Here is an 18,612-nt window from a genome sequence, read left to right on the forward strand (position 1 = left end):
TGAGACACCTTAAACCAAATGTTGGACTAGAACATGTCTGTAAACAAAACTGTGGGCCCTGCTGTTGTAAACAACAACAACAACAACAACAACAACAACAACAACAACAACAACAACAACAACAACAACAACAGTAAAGCAGTACATTTTCAGGTAGCTTTCTAACTACACAAACAGTGTTCCAGGGATCCAATTTTCCTTCGAGGAAACTTTGTTTTTTCATTTATGAGATTTTACCTAACAACATTTTGGCTTCTCTGACACACCCAAAGTTACATATAGTGCACCTTTAACAGTTTAAAAAAAAGGATTGTATGTGACAATTGGTGAGTTACTCTTCGGTAGTCTTTCATTTAGTTTACATCACAAGTATAATGAGGGCAATCTATTTGGAGCATCATATTACGATTCTCTCTCCCTCTCTCTCTCTCTCTCTCTCTCTCTCTCTCTCTCTCTCTCTCTCTCTCCAGCATCAAACTTTTGTTTGACAGCAGAAAGTGACAGAGGATGAGACTGAGGAATCATATGTCCTTATGTTACGTCTCTCCATTTTTCCTGCGATGCGTCGTTGTGCCATGTCAAAGAGCATGGGAGCATGAGAGTCAGTCTGACCCAGCAGCCAAAGCAGGACAAGCAGAGAGGGAGGCGGACAGCAGGCAGGCTAGGGCAGGGGTTTTCCCAAGCAACGTCGTCACACCAGCTCTCACAATACTCTAAATAAAGACTCGTAATGGATTTAGGAACCTGGAACTGTGTAAAAAAACATTTAAGGAACACTTTAATTGTCTTGTCTTATCATGTAGGTTTGTGTGTTTTCATTTTTTGGCGCCTCAATGGTCAGGGAATCTTTTTTTTTTCAGCCTTTTTTTGGCCCAGACATACTCACTTTGCAAAGTTGAAATGTATTGATATTGCATGGTCAATCACAATATTTTGACTCTGCTGTTGAAGTAGATTATTGATGTGATTAATTATGATTTTTTAACCTCTGTGTTGTTGATCGCAGCTGCCGGATCTGGCTCTGTTAATTCTTTGAAAGAGCCACTAACTTTGTACATACATATTTTGTTAGTCTCATACACAGCAATTACGGCAGTATGGAGAACAGCAGTTAACCTATGTGGTTGTTGTGAGTGGCTTTAAAGTACAAGCTTTGTTTATGTAGTTTGGTTTTGGGGGCGACTCTGGTGGGTTCCAGTGAAAGTATAGCGCCTCTGTGTATAGTAGTTCCCTAATTTGCGGCTGCGATGGAAAATTCCCATGTGGGATTTGAGTACACATGGCTTGAAAGCCTCGCAGTCAACACTTCATCAGCTAGTGAGGTCAACTTCGGTCACACCTCACACAACGGGTGTACACATGCACACAAACACTCACTGACTTACTCGCTTGCTCACTCATTCACTCACTCACTCACTCACTCACTCACTCACTCACTCACTCACTCACTCACTCACTCACTCACACACACACACACACACACACACACACACACACACACACACACACACACACACACACACACACACACACACACACACACACACACACACACACACACACACACACACACACACTGACACAATTTGGGCTGGCCTCAACCAATCAGAGTGGAGTAGAGTAAGTCCCCCTTAGAAGTGGGTGGGAGAGCTGAAGTCTGTCACAGGACACACAAAGTTTGCCTTGGTGGTTTGTAGAACTTTTTCTGCTTACTACTTCTCTGTAGTATCATTTCCTTCTCTCTCTTTTTTTAAAGTCCTGTTATTGTTTTTTTTTTCTATTGAACTCTGGGGTCCATCAGGGCACAGCTTGAGTGTGGAATGGCCGAACTGGTGCGAATCCGTAAGAAACGGCTGCAGATCCCCATCTCTAGGTAAGACTAGGGGGGTTCAGATTATAGGGCAGGTTATATCATAGTAAATAGCCGTTGTGTTCAGCATTTGTATTTTGACTGCATACATAAAGGCTGGATGACTCAACCAAACATTCTATGTCTTTAAAAACTGACATGGTTTGCCACAGTTTGCTGCAGTTAGTCTGTTTTGTGTCATGTTTTTCATGTTAGGGGCTTTCTGGTTTTTGCAGCAGTGGAAATATGTGAGTCAAACATGCACCCTGTACAGCGATGTGATGACAGATAAGGAGGCAGTTTGAAAAACGTTTAAATGTGCAGACCTCGATCACTGCAGAGAAAATAATGAAAAATGTATCCTTACCTGAAAATGTATCATCACTTTCTCAAAAAAAGAGCTTCTCTCAATTTTTTGATTTGAAAGATTTTATGCCATTTAAGTTTGTAGAACATGAGCATACTACACTTGTCACTCTGAGCGGTTGTGGGAACACTCATCTCACTCATGCTTCAGCTGTGTTGAGGCTAATGTGCTGCAGAGGTGATGGGTCATGTGGTTTTTTGTTTTGGTTAACACACTGATGTGCTAGTGTTCGCAGCAGGGGTGCAGACAGCTAAACCTCTTTGTATATTTTATGAGGTTGTTTTTTGACCGACATTCACACAGTTCTGCTATCATGATGGTCAGTTTTTAAGTGACAAATTAAAGCAACTTTTGCAGTACATGAGAATTGATCTGATTTACTGTAGATTTAAGTTTTTTCTCAATTAAATCGAAATTCATTCAGAAATGTGTTAAAAGATTTGTGCTGACAAGGCTGATACCATTCAAACTCTACTACACTGTGCGCTGTGCTGCTGATATGCACCAAGTGGAGGCTGACACTATGCAGTGTGTAGATTCAACAAAAGGTCTGAGCCCAAAGGGAAGACTTGTCATTTCTCTCTATAAACAGAGTTTTCGCGAGTGCACTTGATGAGTAATTTTCCTGTAAACGTCCTGTCATAAGCCCGTCTACTGTGAACAGTCGAAACAATAAAAGACTGTCTTATCACCAAAGATTACTTGGGATTGAAAGTGCGCGGTGGCATTCAGATGCATGCTATTTTTACCACTCAACAGCTTATAAAAAGCCCTTGCCAGCGTGATAAACACTTGAAAAAGCTGTGAGTGTCTCATCCCTCTGAGTTGTTGGCTCCATGGTGGTGGCATGATGGCGCAGTCTGAACACAATCATGTTTTGGTCACAGCACTGTACGGGCAAGCTCCACAGAAAATGTTTTAGAAGAAAGAACATGTGGCACTGAAAAATGATATCATACCAAATAAATGTATTTTCTTTTTTAAAGGTTATTTTTGCATTCAATACAATACAACATGTTAATAATAATAACATATGAGAACCAAAATGTAACCTATATGTAACATTAATTAAATAGAAATGAACGCAGAAAAATGCTTGAAAATAGAAAATGTGCATTGTCTAGCGCACTAGGCCTTTGGTGATGGCTTTGTAAAATATTGCTATAATGAACTTCTGAATATCTGTCCAGCTCTCTGTAACTATTAAAATAGAAAAACATACAAAGTATATATTTGGGTTGAAAATTAAACTATTTGGGTTGTTTGTTTTTAATCAGCTTTGTGAGCGCAAGTATCGGCTGAACTATGCCTATGCCATTTCTGTGATCGGTCTATACCTAGAAAATAACAAACAAAGTAGATATTTCCGTTTATTTTCATGCTTGCAGTGTTATGCTGTGAAAGCTGTTGGATTTATTACTGAGCTGAGCTTACATTAACACACTGCAGGTGGGTTACACTGGAGGTGACATGTGCTTTTTATTACTCTGCAGGAGATCAATCCATTCCCACCAGTTCTCTGTCTCTAATTTGATTAAAAGGTTTCAAAACCCAGAATGAGTTACATGTGTGATTATTTTCCCTTGGTGTTTTATTACTCTTGTCCTGTTTCTTGGCTGTATTGTTCACACTGAGCATGTTTGAGATCAAACTGTTGTTCTCTCAGCCAGCTGCCATTTACAATGGGGTAATAAGGGGGTTGTTGTTAGATGAAAGAGATATTAATCCAAGGAATTTATATCTTAAGGGACACCAAACTGTATTTTTCAAATGACCTCAGGACCTCAGGTTTAGGAGCAGATCCTTTGTTTAGCATTTCTCATTTGTAGAACTGATAACATCTTTAGTGACACTACAGTTGATAGATGAAAGCACACTGTACTGTATAAAGATTGTCTGCAAACCAAGAACGCTGTCATTCCTACTACCCTCACTCAATGGGCAGACAGGCTTGACCCTTTTCAGCTGAATCGAAAATACTTTGATTTCTGTTTGTTTTATCTACTTTCATTAAATGCGTAAATGTTGAGGAGTTTCAGTTTCATTTATTCCCACAAGGTTTAACTGATATATAATTTCCCCGACAACATGCTCTCTGATCAGATCAGAATGTGGTTTGAAAAAAACCAACTCAAAAACGTATTTGTCATGAAGCCCACTTTGATAACATGTGGGTTACATAAGGCCTCAACCATGGGAAGTTGTCCTCTCATGGAACATTTGGCACCAATGATGCCCTTTTTGCCCAATGGCTTTTATTTGGACAGCTTGGCATTTTAAATGACTTCCACATGAACCCTTTTCCTTTTTACGGGGATTTTCTCAACCTGTTGTTTAAAGCGCCTCTCAGACCTTGGTTACCTCACTCAATGACAAGTGCTGTCACTATGTCTAAACCAACAGTCCCCATGTTGTTGAGAATTACCTCGCTTTCTGGAATGTTAACTTTTATTGCTGTTGCTGGTGTGATTTAATGTGAATACTTTGATGCCAAACTGCTGTAACCTCCAACTACTTTTTTTTTTTTACCTCTCAGGGATTGGTGTTTTGATAGATTCAGTCCTTTCCAAAAGGGCATCTGACATTTTGTGTTTTGTTGTGATCACATCCCAATGAATGGCTGTGTTTCCTTCCAGGCTGAGGTGCATGCTGAAGCAGCTGGAGGAGAGAGATGTCGACTTTGAAGAAATAAAAAAGAATCTTGAATTCACGGCCTCGTTACTGGAGGCGGTTTACCTCGACGGATCAAGGTGAAACAGAGTGCAATAATATGATTTAGGAAACAATACATTTTTATACCAGCTCTTTCCAAACCAGTTCATTACTTTATACTTTTAGGATAATAACCTCAGAAATAAATTGAATAGACAAGATTAGTACTACAGTAATAACAATCCATTATCTGTCAATATATCCATCCCAGTTCACGTTGGGCAAGAAGTAGGTTACACATGCATAAGCCACTGGTCACAGTGCTAACAGTTATGGACAGACACACCTTCACACTCTAATTTAAACCAAGTCAGAGTCGCCAAATCAACTTACATGACTGTGTATGTGGTAGTTGTAGGTAACCAAAATAGCAGGAGATACCATGTTGTTCAATATAAAAAAAACAAATATTATTTTCTTAATTTGATGTCATCACTAACAGTAAAGTAATTTTTGCATCTATAAAATGTGATGCAATGCATTGTGGGATAGTATGCATAAAGTAGTGCACATGTCATGAACCAGAGACTAGTTTTGTGTTCTGTTGTGGGAGCTGTATATCACAGTCAGTTGTGCACTTGTAAACAATTGATTGATTTTTAGACAAATAAACTGATCCTGTGTGTGTGTTTGTGTGTGTGTGTGTGTGTGTGTGTTGCCCATCCCAGGCAGTGTCTGGAGTCTGAGGATGACCTTCAGCAGCTGCAGTCAGACGGTGTGCCCACAGAGGTCACTGATTGGCTGGCCTCCACCTTCACTCAGAGGGTCCGCCGGCCCGTACGCCGCTCAGACGAAAAACCAAAGTTCCGCAGCATTGTGCATGCGGTGCAGGCTGGCATTTTTGTCGAGAGGTAAACACAATTTTTTTTTTTTTTTTTTTTTTTTTTTTAGAATTTTAAAGTGATGATAAAATAGGAAGCACTAGGGTTTACTCCAGGCACACTAGCACAGAGCTAAGGATACTTTTAAAAGCCTTTAATGGTTAGGGCATATCACATTTAAAATATATTTTTTCATTGATTTTCCAACTTCAAGTGCACCTTGCTTTCGCATTGGAGTCTACTCATTTGTAACTAACTGGTGATATCTCTCCAAGTTAAAGAGTGAGGATTTTTTGTACAGTTATTCAATGAGCCCTGAACATTAAATCAGAATGTTTTAACTGTCGTCTGTATGTCAATAAGTCAATGTTATTGTTATTAGTATCTGCAATATTTGCCAGAAATACAAAGGAATTTAAAATAGGTTTATCGTCAACCCACGTTCAATAAAGGATAAAAAATGGTAATACTAAAACTAAGCCTTAACTAACCATTAATCAATGTATCCTTACTGTAAAGTGTTACCAAATAAAGAAATGCAGTTTAAACAATAATTACATTCTAAATAGTACAAAATGAAAGGTAAAACCAAGCAGTATAGAGAAACTAAGAGAAAAATGGAAACAATAATATACAGTACCAAACACGTAAGAACAACCTGCAGACTAAACATAAATAAATACATGTAAAAGGTACTGATGGTCATAGTGAAGTGAATCTAATGGAAATCATAAGAGAACAGATTGCAGAAAAAGAAACAGAAACAGAGTAATACAGTGTCTGCAAATGATTTGTTTATAGTATTTTTTTTTATAATAAAAGAAGTAAATGATCTCATACTATAAAATCCCTATTTCAAAATGACTGATCTCCGCATATGTCCTATAACTCTAGTATTAGCTCATACAGTGTTGTTACACTCACAGCCACATAAAAAAAACTACAGTCAGCCAAACGGGACTGTGAAACATTAGCCTCCTTTTCTCTCTAAAACATCCTCGCATAGGGGGACGGGGACTTTGGAGGATTTATATAAACAGCTCCTGAGACTAGTTCGCTGCACAGTATCAACATGTGAACTTTAACTGAACTCAACATAAACATTGCATTACTTCCAGGATGTTCAAGAGGGCCTACACGGCAACCATGCCAGACCAGCCTGCCGTGGTCGTAAACTGCCTCAGGGTAAGCCTCCATCCTAAATCTCACCCTGCGTCACGTCAATAAATCTGACATCACAAAAAAGGGGGAATGGTTGACACGCGACGAGCACATGCATTACTGCAGTGCTTCTCAAATGGTGGGGCGCGCCCCCCTGGGGGGGCGCCGTGAGTTGTCAGGGGGGGCGCGGGCTTTTTTTTTTAAAGCGAAATGTGTCTCCAAGTGTCTCTGTAGGCTATTTAAAAAGAAATCAAGCAAGTAGACTAATAATAACATTAGTTAATTATTGGTTATCGCATCACAGAAGGCCTATTGGCCTATAATAATAAAAAACACCACCTTAATTATGTTAACAGTTTAAAAATGTTTTGGATGAAATGCAAACTTCAGTTAATCATTTGCTCTTGTTTCTCTGTCCTGAGATTCACACAGACTGAGCAGTCTTGTTTAAATGTTACAAACTGAACTTTGAATTTTTTTGCTGCAGAAGTTATCTCAGCCAATTTTTTATATAGTTATATAATTTGATAATAAGGTGATTGTATGCAGAATGCTCATGCCAGAAACTCATACAGTGGTTTTGTACAGATAAATAAATAAATATTAGCAGGTTCTCAACAGTATTTCAATTTAGGTAGGGGGGGGGGGGGGGCGCGAGAAAATGTCTGTCCCCTGGGGGGGGGGGGGGGGGGGGGGCATGACAGAAAATAATTGAGAACCACTGCATTACTGTAATATAACGCACTCACTTTTCTTCTTCTTCTTCTTTTTCCTCGCAGGATGTTGACCGCTGGAGCTTTGACGTGTTTGCTTTGAACTCGGCCAGCTCCGATCACGCTCTCAGATCCCTGTTCTTTGAGCTGATCACCAGATATGGACTCAACAGCCGTTTTAAGGTTCTTTTAACTTTGGGTTTTCATTTATACAATATCTTATCATCATACAAAACGGAAGAATGTCAAATGCACTTTGGATGAGAAACATCTTACAGTTACACAATGAGTTCTGCCCTCGTGGACTCGACTTTTGTGGTGGCAATGTGTTTTGTAATTGCAGATAGAATCAGACATGTAGGGTTTTTATCATGGTTTTTGAGCTGTTTGAAGGAACATTAGGTTGAAATTTCCTGCGCCAATCACATGCATCATACCTTAAAGGTGCACCATGTAACTTTTGGTGCGTCAGAGAAGTGAACATTTTCTAAGATATATTCTCTTAACTCAATAAACAAACTTTCCTCACAGGAAAATTGGATCCCTGAAACACTTTTTGCAGTTACAAAGCTTCCTGAAAAGTTACTGTTGTTTACAGCAGCAGGGCCCACAGTTTGGTTTACAAACATATTCCAGCTTACGTTGGGTTCAAGTTGCCTTAAACATAATTTAGTTTTGATTTAGATTTATGATCTTTCAATACTAAGAATTACATTACAGAAAATATGTTTTGTGAACTTACTACATGCTCTACAAATGTAAACAACCCCCCCCGCCCCCCATCCCAGAAACTGCACAGTGCCCCTTTAAGCCCTAGCCAAAGCCCAACTTTATTACAACATTCAGGCCCTATTAGCTTTGATTGTTGAGATAAACTCTGTGAACTTGGACTCATGATTGTGTAATGCACTTTGCAGATCCCCATCTCGTGCCTGACAGAGTTCCTGTCGGCGCTGGAGAGAGGATACTGCAAACACAGCAACCCCTACCACAGCCACATCCACGCTGCTGACGTAACACAGACACTACACTGCCTGCTACTGCGCTCTGGACTCGTGGTATAATGAGATAATTTCACACCTGTTTTTAGATGTGGACCATGTTGTCCTAATTGTAAAAAAAATAAAAAAATAAAACAACAGCAATATATCTAAGGTGGAGTCAGCAATTCTGGAGAAACCTAGTTGTCAAAATCACTTTTTTGTCCAAATCAGGGAATATCACCTCGCGATCCGCTGCCTGTATGTACTGCGTGTGCTGAAAATAAATCCAGTGATAATACACTCAACAAATATATAAACGCAACACTTTTGTTTTTGCTCCCATTTTTCAGGAGATGGACTTAAAGATCTAAAATTAATTCCAGATACACAATATTACCATTTCTCTCAAACATTGTTCACAAATCTGTCTAAATGTGTGATAGTGAGCACTTCTGCTTTGCTGAGATAATCCATCCCACCTCACAGGTGTGCCACATCAAGATGCTGATCTGACATCATGATTAGTGCACAGGTGTGCCTTAGACTGTCCACAATAAAAGGCCACCCTGAAATGTGCAGAAAGCCTAGGCTCTGTAAACGGGTATGTAAACAAAGGGGGGGCAACCCTAGCTAGCAACATGCCTGTTTACAGACCCTATAGGCTGCACATTAACTCTGGATGTTTTTTCAACACACACAGTACGCAAACGTAGTGGATCGTGAGGAGATATTCACTGACAAGCATTCTCCAGAATCGCTGACTCCACCTTTAAGCTGCCAAAATATTTCTTCAGAAGTGCATGCCGGGCTGTCAAATAGCTTTGGAGCCTTTATCCATAAACTATGGATTATGGCTTGTTATTGCTTCAGTAATTGATATTAGTTTTGTCTCCTGTGTGTATCAAGCACTGGCTGACAGAGCTGGAGGTGATGGCAGCTCTATTCGCTGCAGCCATCCACGACTATGAACACACGGGAACCACCAACAACTTCCACATCAACACAAAGTAAGCTCTTTATTTCTGAAACATATTTTACTAACCTTATCTTAGTCTTATAAAGCGCCCTTTATATATACTCTGCATCCTGTTGTGATAATGTAAAATAGTATGCGTAGGTGTAAGAGAATGTAGAAAATAGTACGGTGGTGTTTCAGAGAGGTTTGTACAAAAAAAGAGAGAAAAAGGAGAGAGAGAGAGAGAGAGAGAGAGAAAGAGAGAAAGCACTCTAAAGCAAACACATCTTCATGGAAGGAACACAGTATTTTTAGACGTTGATTTTCCACATAGAGGGCTGAAGAACGCAGTCTCTTGGCACCCATCATCATCATCATCATCATCAACTTTATGCTTTTTATTTTGGGAATAACGTTTGTCCACAATAAAGAGAACAGGACTTTGGAAACCGAATCCAAACAGTAGCTATCTTTAAGTCTCCAGCCAGAATATATATCTTCTGAGTCTCTCAAACACTCAACCTCCCGCAGGGTTTGAAATACTGAATGTCATATGCAGTGCTTGTTCCTCATAACACACCATGTGGTGGGCTTAGAGTCAAGCTGGGTACAATTGATTTCCAGTGGGGGACAAGTTTACATGCTCTTGCATCAAATTGAACTTCTGCACAGGCAAAAAAAAAAAAGACAAAATAAATAGTTTCATGTAGTACTGACTGAGCGGACCTCCTCAAAGCTCTGTAGCCGTGGATAATATTACAGGACTAGACTGGATGGCATTTGAATATAGTCCACAAGATAAAGGAATGTAAGAATCCCCAAAAGAAAAGCAATGAAGACAAGGCACACAAGTTAAAGGTGCTCTCAGGAACTGTTGTTGTTCCTGGGTAAGCTTACCATTGAGAGAAACTTAAAACAAATTGCATTATTTTTGGTCTTGTTTGCTGTTGCATGTCATTTATGATCATCTGAGAACCTTTAACAAGTGAATGATTGTTGGGTTAAAACCCCTTATGAACTCAACACAATCAATTGTTAAGAGGAGACCTGGAGACAACAGTTATCATGTATGTTTGTAAATGCGGTAAGGTGCAACAGGTAAAAGTCTTAAAACATGTCCCATTCAGAGTAAGAAAAGGAACCATGCAGTTTCAGTGTACGGTATACGTTTAAATTGCCTGCAGCCTGGCTAGCAGCTGTCCCTCCCAGCATGGAAGTGCAGTTTTAAGTCAATTAAAGTCGATTACACAAATGAGTGGACACAGGATTCCTGATTGAAAGGCTAGCTAATTAACTTGCCATACTGAGTCAATTATACCCACATGGTGACGGATTTTATCACATCCCTCTCTCTCTCTCTCTCTCTCTCTCTCTCTCTCTCTCTCTCTCTTAAATTCATCATTACAGACCAACAGTGCTTAATTAACTTACTCCCTGTGGACTCTGTTTTCCACTAATTGTCAACTCCTTTTTTTCCCAACAATAGTACAGCATTGTCGCACTGTGTTTTTTATTGCCTACTCACGCTCGATGCTTGTTTTCACATTCTGTCTTCCAGGTCAGATTTTGCTTTGATCTATAACGACCGGGCGGTTCAGGAGAGCCATCACCTGAGTGCAGCGTTCCGTCTGCTGCAGGACGAGCGAATGAACATCTTCACTAATTTAACAAAAGAGGAATGGATGTAAGAAGAGAATCCTTTCTACCATCTTGAATTGTGTTGCTTCAGTTAAAGCTGGGGTATATGATTTGGGGAGAAAATAGCAGTTGGGGTAGCGATTCGAATCCAAATACCTCAACCGCTCCACTTGTTCTCTTTGGTCCCTCCCCTATGGTCCCTGACACGCTCTACACCAACAACGTTGTGCCAAAGTGAATGGACAGTCCCAACAGCCAATAAGAACGGAGAATCAGAGCCTCGCTCTGATAAGTCGAAGTGTACCGCTCATGTACACTATTTTCTCCCCAAATCATCTACCCAAGCTATAAAGGCACACTAAGCGATTGTAATCTAAAACACTCTTTGTCAAAACCATCTAATATCTTCTCACCATCCGCTACCTGTCTGTTGTGTGCTCTGAGCGTCAACTATTGCTGTGGTTAGTAAAAAATATAAACAAACGTTCGACAAACGTTAGCTTGGGATGGCTTAGTATGCCTTTAAGGACACTTGGACATCTTTTTTTTTGAAAATAGTTACATGGATAAAAAATATTCCAAGCAGCAACGAGGACTGAGATAGTTAACCATCTTATACTCAAACCAAAATGTCCTTTGCTTATCGGGTGGAGATTGGGTTGGTTTCAGAAAGCTACGGCAGCAAACGATGTTGGCGTGATGAGAGTATCAGTGGAGTGGTTAAAAATGGCAATTGGACATGACCAGTCAGCTGATAAGATATTGTGTCTGCCCGAGGAACGTCACGCTTCATTTACAATAAATAAATCAATGAAAACTCGCTGGAGAATTGGTTCAGGATGGTCACCACAGTTTAAAGTGAAAATCTAATCTGAAACATTGAGTGTTGTATTCTCACGGTGTATTGCACACTTCATTTTCGTTTGTTTATCATGTTTCTGTTTGTAAGCGCTACGTTAAGTGATGTTAGAAATGATGTCAACAAACGTTTCAACACACAAACAGTGAAGTGTGTTAGCCATCAAAAAACACTTATCTGCTAAATCAAAGAACTTTTCTTGATGATTCTGTTACAACATTAGCGAATAGGCAGTGATACTAAAGAGCTCTTTCTTCTGGGAAAAACCCCACTGCTCTCTCTCTCTCCACATATATAATTACACAGGTGAACAAAACGTTCTCTTTTTGTCAGAAGTACAATCTGAGAACGCAGATTCTGAAATAGAAAGAGAGACGAGAAATGTCGGGCAACAACCTTCTAAGGTTTGTACAACACAAGAGGTAGAACTTTCTATAGTTTTATTATTGTTAAAAACTCCACTACAAAAGACAAAAAAAAAGAAGGAATTGATCCCATTAAAAGTAAACCTGATGTAGCTATGTGTCCCTTGAGCCATTGACCTTCATCTTTTTGTAATTTATCCTAAAAACTACTGCTCCCATGTTTCTTCACCATACCATAAGAACAGCTACTGTAGCTCATTTTGAGTGTATCCCACATACACTGTTTGGCCGCAGGGATGTTCAAACTCACGAGAGCTAAACACATGTATTCATCCACTGCTGAAAATAGTTCCTAATTAATAAAGTATTTACTCCTGTTTGAGTTATTTTTGGGGAAAAAAAAGGTGCCCAAGTATTTAAGTTTTAAAAGGAAAATACATTTGTTACCTTTCTTTATACATCAACAATTTTAGGGATGGATTGGTTTGTGGGCTGAGAGTCAGTGTGCAGAGTATTGAGACACAGGTCTGACACAACAGCAAATGACTATCGGCTACAGGGGCACAGGGTCACATATTGACGGGAGGGGACAAAAAAAACCCATGAGTGCCATTATCTATCCGGCATGAATGGTATATAAATTAGCCTTTGAGTTACCAGCTCCAAGGCATATCCTTTGTAGCAGACCCTGACCTCTGAAATTTCAATATAAGATTTCTCTTCTTTCTGTAATCAATAGAGGATCATGTTACTATGGCGATAGAACAGTGTGTGAGTCACCGCGTGCTTCCTCCCACTACAGTGACTAACACTCACAGATGTGCTCAATGGGCTAAATTGATCAGATTTTTAATGATTTACTAAGAAAAACTAAGATTTTATGGATTTTTGACCAACTAAATACTCATCTGCTCACGTTCTCCCATCTATACATCCGCTCACGAGTGTAAACAATCCCTTTCTGCACTGGTTTGTGATGAGACAACTTTATAAACAGTTTTTTATAGTCATGGAGGCTGACGCTTCATATATCACAGACACACTATGTGACACAGTGTTATTCATGGGAGCGCTCCTCTGAAAGACATCACCAAAGATAAACACACAAGCACCAGCCAGCATACTGTAATGGGCTTTTATACTATAGTGGGTGTTACCATGGGAACAAGAACATTCCATCAAGAGACCTAAAAGGTTACAACCTCAATGATACTTCCCTGTCTCTGCCTGCCATTTCCACTCCACACAGTTAATTCCCCGTAATCAAAGTTCGAATGGTAAACTGCGTGTCCCCGTCTCTGTCAATGTCTGTGTCTGCTTTTGTCTACAGGGAGCTGCGAACGCTCGTTATCGAGATGGTGCTCTCCACAGACATGTCCTCCCACCTCCTCCAAGTCAAAGCCATGAAATCATGTCTACAGCAGCAAGAACGGTATGACCCCAGATTTAGTGTGATGTTGTTCACTCCATCACTTTTGAATTGAATTGAATACATTTATTTCAGACATGTTAAAAATACAAAACAAAACGAAAGCACAACAAAAAAAACATGTCCAAATTATTTTACAAATAAGACAAAGTAAAAAGCGTATTACATAGGCTATATTCCATTGATGTGCCTGAAAATGAATAGGAACGCTTATATAAATGTAACACAAACAGAAAAGTTATAGTAGTTTGATAGAAGACATGTTATAGAAGCAAAATAGCCCAAAATCTTCAAATTGACCAGTGTTTGAAAAAAAATTAGGTTTTTGCCTTCAGTGTCTCGCGTTAGAACGTTCTGCACAAAAAAGGGGCAGATAGGCTAATTAGGTGTCACGCTGGCTGTTTTCAATTTTGCTTTTTCAAAAACACTTTGTGCTTTTTCTCCCACAGGATTGATAAGCCCAAAGCCCTGTCTCTGTTACTGCACACGGCCGACATTAGCCATCCGTCTAAACCCTGGGCACTGCACTCTCGCTGGACCAAAGCTCTGATGGAGGAGTTCTTCAGGCAGGTAGGACATCTAATAGACCTGGAATAATGGGACTGTCTCTCTCCTTTTTTCTTATCAGTTCAAGCATTAGTATAATCACTTAGATGTTTTTGTAATTATACGATGTCTAAGTTATTGTATGAAGACTGTCCATATCTTAAAGGTGCCCCGAGGAACTTTCAGATTGGGTTAATTATTGCACCCCCTTTTGGACATAAGTGGTAGTGTTTTTACTACGCCAGAAGCTGTAGTTCCTGGGTGAGCGTAACCATAACAAAGGCATTAAGAAAAACTACATAGAAATAGCATTCTTTGCACTGATGGTCTCGTTTGCGGTTACATGTAATTTATGATCATCATGAAAAAATGCAACTGTTTCAGAAATATTTAAAAGTTCCTCGTAGCACCTTTAAAAGGCAAGCGGAGTCTCGCCAGATGCCAATGAGAGAACTGGGTGCTATTGTGGGGATGATACTTCTTTGACTGAGTGTATTTCGATTCAGTTGCTTTGTGCCGTTGCTGCTATTTTCACTGCCTAGAATTGAAGAAGAAATAGAATTGAGGAGATGTTAGGTGTTGTTGGTGTAAGATGTGAGAAACCTTCTTCTGAAAAGGCGTTTGAATGTATCTCATGTTACTTTAAAAAACTAATCAAAATCACTTCTATTATATATATTTTTTTACTGTGCTTTGATAATATCAAAGTCTCAGGTGGTGAGAGTTAGAGTCAAATAACCTTTACAGAAGGGATTTTCAGCCGATGTGTGGGATGCCCTTTAAGATATCTTGTCTCTCTCTCTCTCTGTCTCTGTGAGGGTGATAGAGAAACAGAGCTGGGCCTGCCCTTCTCTCCTCTGTGTGATCGCAACAGCACCCTGGTAGCCGAGTCGCAGATTGGTACGTCTCACAAAACACTTTCTAAAAAACATATATTGTATATTTCACTCTATCATATTCTCATTAATATTCTGTGAAAGATTTGTAATGCCCATCCAAAATTCTATCTCTGAAGTGAAAGTACGAAAGTCGTGTGAAAGAATATATAGGTGTTCCAACGTAAATACATTAAATAGTGTAAATAGCCCTAGTAACAGCAAATGATTAGCTCTTGGTCAGTAGCCTGCTGATTTGAAGCAGTTTGAATTGCAATACATCTGTCATCTTCACCTTTATGGAGTTATTTTCCTAGCTTTATTCAAGTCTTTCCATTTGAGAGCATGATTCATTGGCTTTCCGTTCAAATTTTAGAAATCTTTCCCTCAAATGCTGCCCACACACTCATATGTCTCCAGCTTGCAGATGGACAGATTTACTTCTGCTTCTTCTGCTCAAACTGTGTGCTCGTGCCCAGATACATATTGTTGCTTGCAGAGTTTGAGGGAAAAGGCTTACTAAATCTAAATGCGAAATCAATAAATCAGGCTCTGAAATCTATACGCTCCTGAATAAAGACAGAACAATAACCTAATTACATATGAATTACTTTACAGTGAAGAAAACACAAAAACAAAACAACAATCATATTTCAGCAGGAAAACCTAAAAATGTCCAAGAGCTAATAACAGTGACATTTTTCTCTTGCAGGTTTCATAGACTTCATTGTGTATCCTACGTTCTCTCTGCTTACGGACATGGCAGAAAAGATCGTCATACCTTTGGTAGAGGAAAACCCCGGTCCACCAGACCCCTGCAACAGACACAGGTAACAAACAGAACGGGTGTGTGTATTTGTTGGAGGAAGAATGCCTAAACCTGTGAGCTCTAAAAAAACCTATTGAAGTAAATGGGCACCATTTCGGAGTCAACTATCTGGTGGGCATCTTATATCTAAACAATCTCATCTCTTCTCCTCTGCCTACTCCCCATCAATTTGTGCATAAATGTCTGTATGTTTTTAGTTTTTTCTTTTCTTTTCTTTTCTTTTCTTTTCTTTTCTTTTCTTTTCTTTTCTTTTCTTTTCTTTTCTCTTCTTTTCTTATCCTTGGAAAGCGACTTTGAGTCTAAGAAAAGCGCTAGATAAGTTGAATGTATTATTATCATTACAATGTTATTGTTTTAAAAGGGGGTTATTATTGCCGTACAACAGCATTTCTTGGCCATGGACAGTGACTTGCCATTTACGAAGTCACCTTTTTACCTTATACCTTTTCTACAGAGCTGGACTAGCTGTGCCCTACTGCTTCCAGTCTTTATGCTACGCTAAACTAGCTTCTGGCTGGAGCTTCTTATTTACAGACACACATTAAAGCAGTATTGATTTTCTCATCTAAAGCTCAACACAAGCATAACAGGTGTATTTCACAAAGTGTGGAACCACTTAATAAAGAAAAATATATTGTTATAGAGAAACTCAAACTTTAAGAAATAAATAAATAAAAGGAATGGTTAAATAACGGTAACACTGGGAGGTAAAAAAAAAAAAAAAAAGAAGCTATTGCTATGACAGCATTGTTATCTCTCCATAGTAACCTGTGGAAGGAGAGCTCCAGGGGTCTGCAGTGGAGTCTCGCTCACATCACGGCCGAGCTGGTCAGCTTCCGCTCCACATGGACCAGACACACCGAAGACAACAAACTCAAATGGAAGGAAAGTGGCTCCAATGGTACGTCATATTATTCATTCATTCACTCATTCACTCATGTTATGAATGTACTGTGTAAAGCCACAAATATACTATGTCAAGTTGAAATGTTCAAGCAATAAATCCACGTTAAGAAATATCCTAATTTGATTCATACAGGCCGACCCTCCTTCTTCTGTCATCTTCTGTAACAGTTCAGAATCAAGCTCCTCTTACCTAGGATAAACAAGATTTGTTTCTCTAGATGTGTGATTTGGCAAAGACAAAGCCCTCCTCAGCTCCATAAATGTGCTTGCTTGCTCTCCCTTGATTTGATCTGCGTGCATTTATCGCAATGATCTCACGAGGAGATTAGCAGATATTGTTTTTCCTTTGTCAGCTTAAAACAATTTTCCCAATGCCTCTTTCAATCTCTCCTATATCCCTCCAGGATTTTCCGACTCCGGTGTGACTAAAGAGCAGAGATCAAGACAAGAGGAGCTGTCAGAAACATCCCCGCAGGAGCCCGCTACAGATACAAAACAGTAGACAGCAGTTCATTTACGACGAGATGTGCTTTTTTATTTTATAGAATATCAACAAAATGGTTAATTAAGGTTAATCTTGAGTAACAAAACCGCAACGCTTTCTTATGTGGCGAATGAGGGAGTATATAGGAGAGAGGGGTGGTTTAAGTTTAACATCATCTTCCCAAGGTAAGATGCAGTATATACTCACAGAAAAACGTCCTCATGTCTTATTTTAGGTGTAGCATTCTATGCTAATTTAAAATGCAAAGTGTACATGCTGGCCATGTAATACAGTGTAGTGCATGTTGTTAATTTAATTTGTCACCTAAACACTTGTAAGGGAACATTTTACCTTTAAATAGTTTGAAATTTACACAAATCAGTTAACTGTACAATAAAAGTTGAAAAGATGTCAGTGTGTGTTGCCATATATGAAGTTTCTTGGTCTGGTGTCCTTATAAGGCTGTGGGCCTGTTGTGATGGGATAATGTGCCCTATTGGTTTAACTTAAAAGGTTTCAACATGATGTATCTGTGGGCTTGAAGATCATACTGTTTGTTGGTTCAGTTCAAACACAGTCAGCTGCCTTGCACCAATTGAAGACCTATTTATATTCAGCTTGAATACTGCAAAACGACCAGGTTACCCAATATTGTTTTATGATTATTTCTTCTTAAAATGGCAACGCAAGGTGTATCTTCACTTTTACCTAATATGTCATCCTTTTTCAAAAGATCACCTGCAGTCATTTTAAGAAGCTTACATGTTTGACTCTAAGAACTGGAAGAAAATAAATGTACATTGATCTTTTAGTCAAAAGATGGAGCCTAGTTCAAAAGAGCTGTCCTATCAGGCAGCCTGGTTTCACCAACAGCTGTGTATTGTTGTCTTAAAGTACACTGAAGCAAGACAGAAAAGTTTGGATCTTCACTAGAACTGGGCATTGAGGCGTCAACAACATGGCGTATAGGATAATATACAACCTGATATAGATAACACTTTAATAATTTGAGTTTAGTATTACATTTCCTTAAAGTTGTGGGTCTACAAGAGACATGCTGTTCAAAGTCGATGTGACCCCATCAAGACTTTTAGTTCTTAAAGGTGCTCTGAGGAACTTT

The 18,612-nt window shown here is 39.3% G+C and overlaps 1 protein-coding gene across 1 annotated transcript; it reads left to right on the forward strand.

The window, feature by feature from the left end:
* The first annotated feature begins 1,695 nt into the window (after positions 1-1,695).
* LOC307249476 (dual specificity calcium/calmodulin-dependent 3',5'-cyclic nucleotide phosphodiesterase 1B-like) lies at positions 1,696-17,902 on the forward strand. Its single transcript, XM_080026206.1, has 14 exons — positions 1,696-1,873; positions 4,853-4,966; positions 5,597-5,779; positions 6,868-6,934; positions 7,690-7,806; positions 8,541-8,681; positions 9,513-9,613; positions 11,120-11,245; positions 13,754-13,855; positions 14,302-14,422; positions 15,217-15,298; positions 15,986-16,103; positions 16,867-17,003; positions 17,413-17,902. Exons 1-14 carry the CDS (start codon positions 1,821-1,823, stop codon positions 17,508-17,510), a joined length of 1,560 nt encoding a protein of 519 aa, XP_079882332.1. The 5' UTR covers positions 1,696-1,820; the 3' UTR covers positions 17,511-17,902.
* The last annotated feature ends 710 nt before the right edge of the window (positions 17,903-18,612 follow it).

Source organism: Ammodytes marinus (assembly GCF_949987685.1).
Source record: "Ammodytes marinus genome assembly, chromosome: 4".
In the NCBI taxonomy this organism is placed as follows: domain Eukaryota; kingdom Metazoa; phylum Chordata; class Actinopteri; order Uranoscopiformes; family Ammodytidae; genus Ammodytes; species Ammodytes marinus.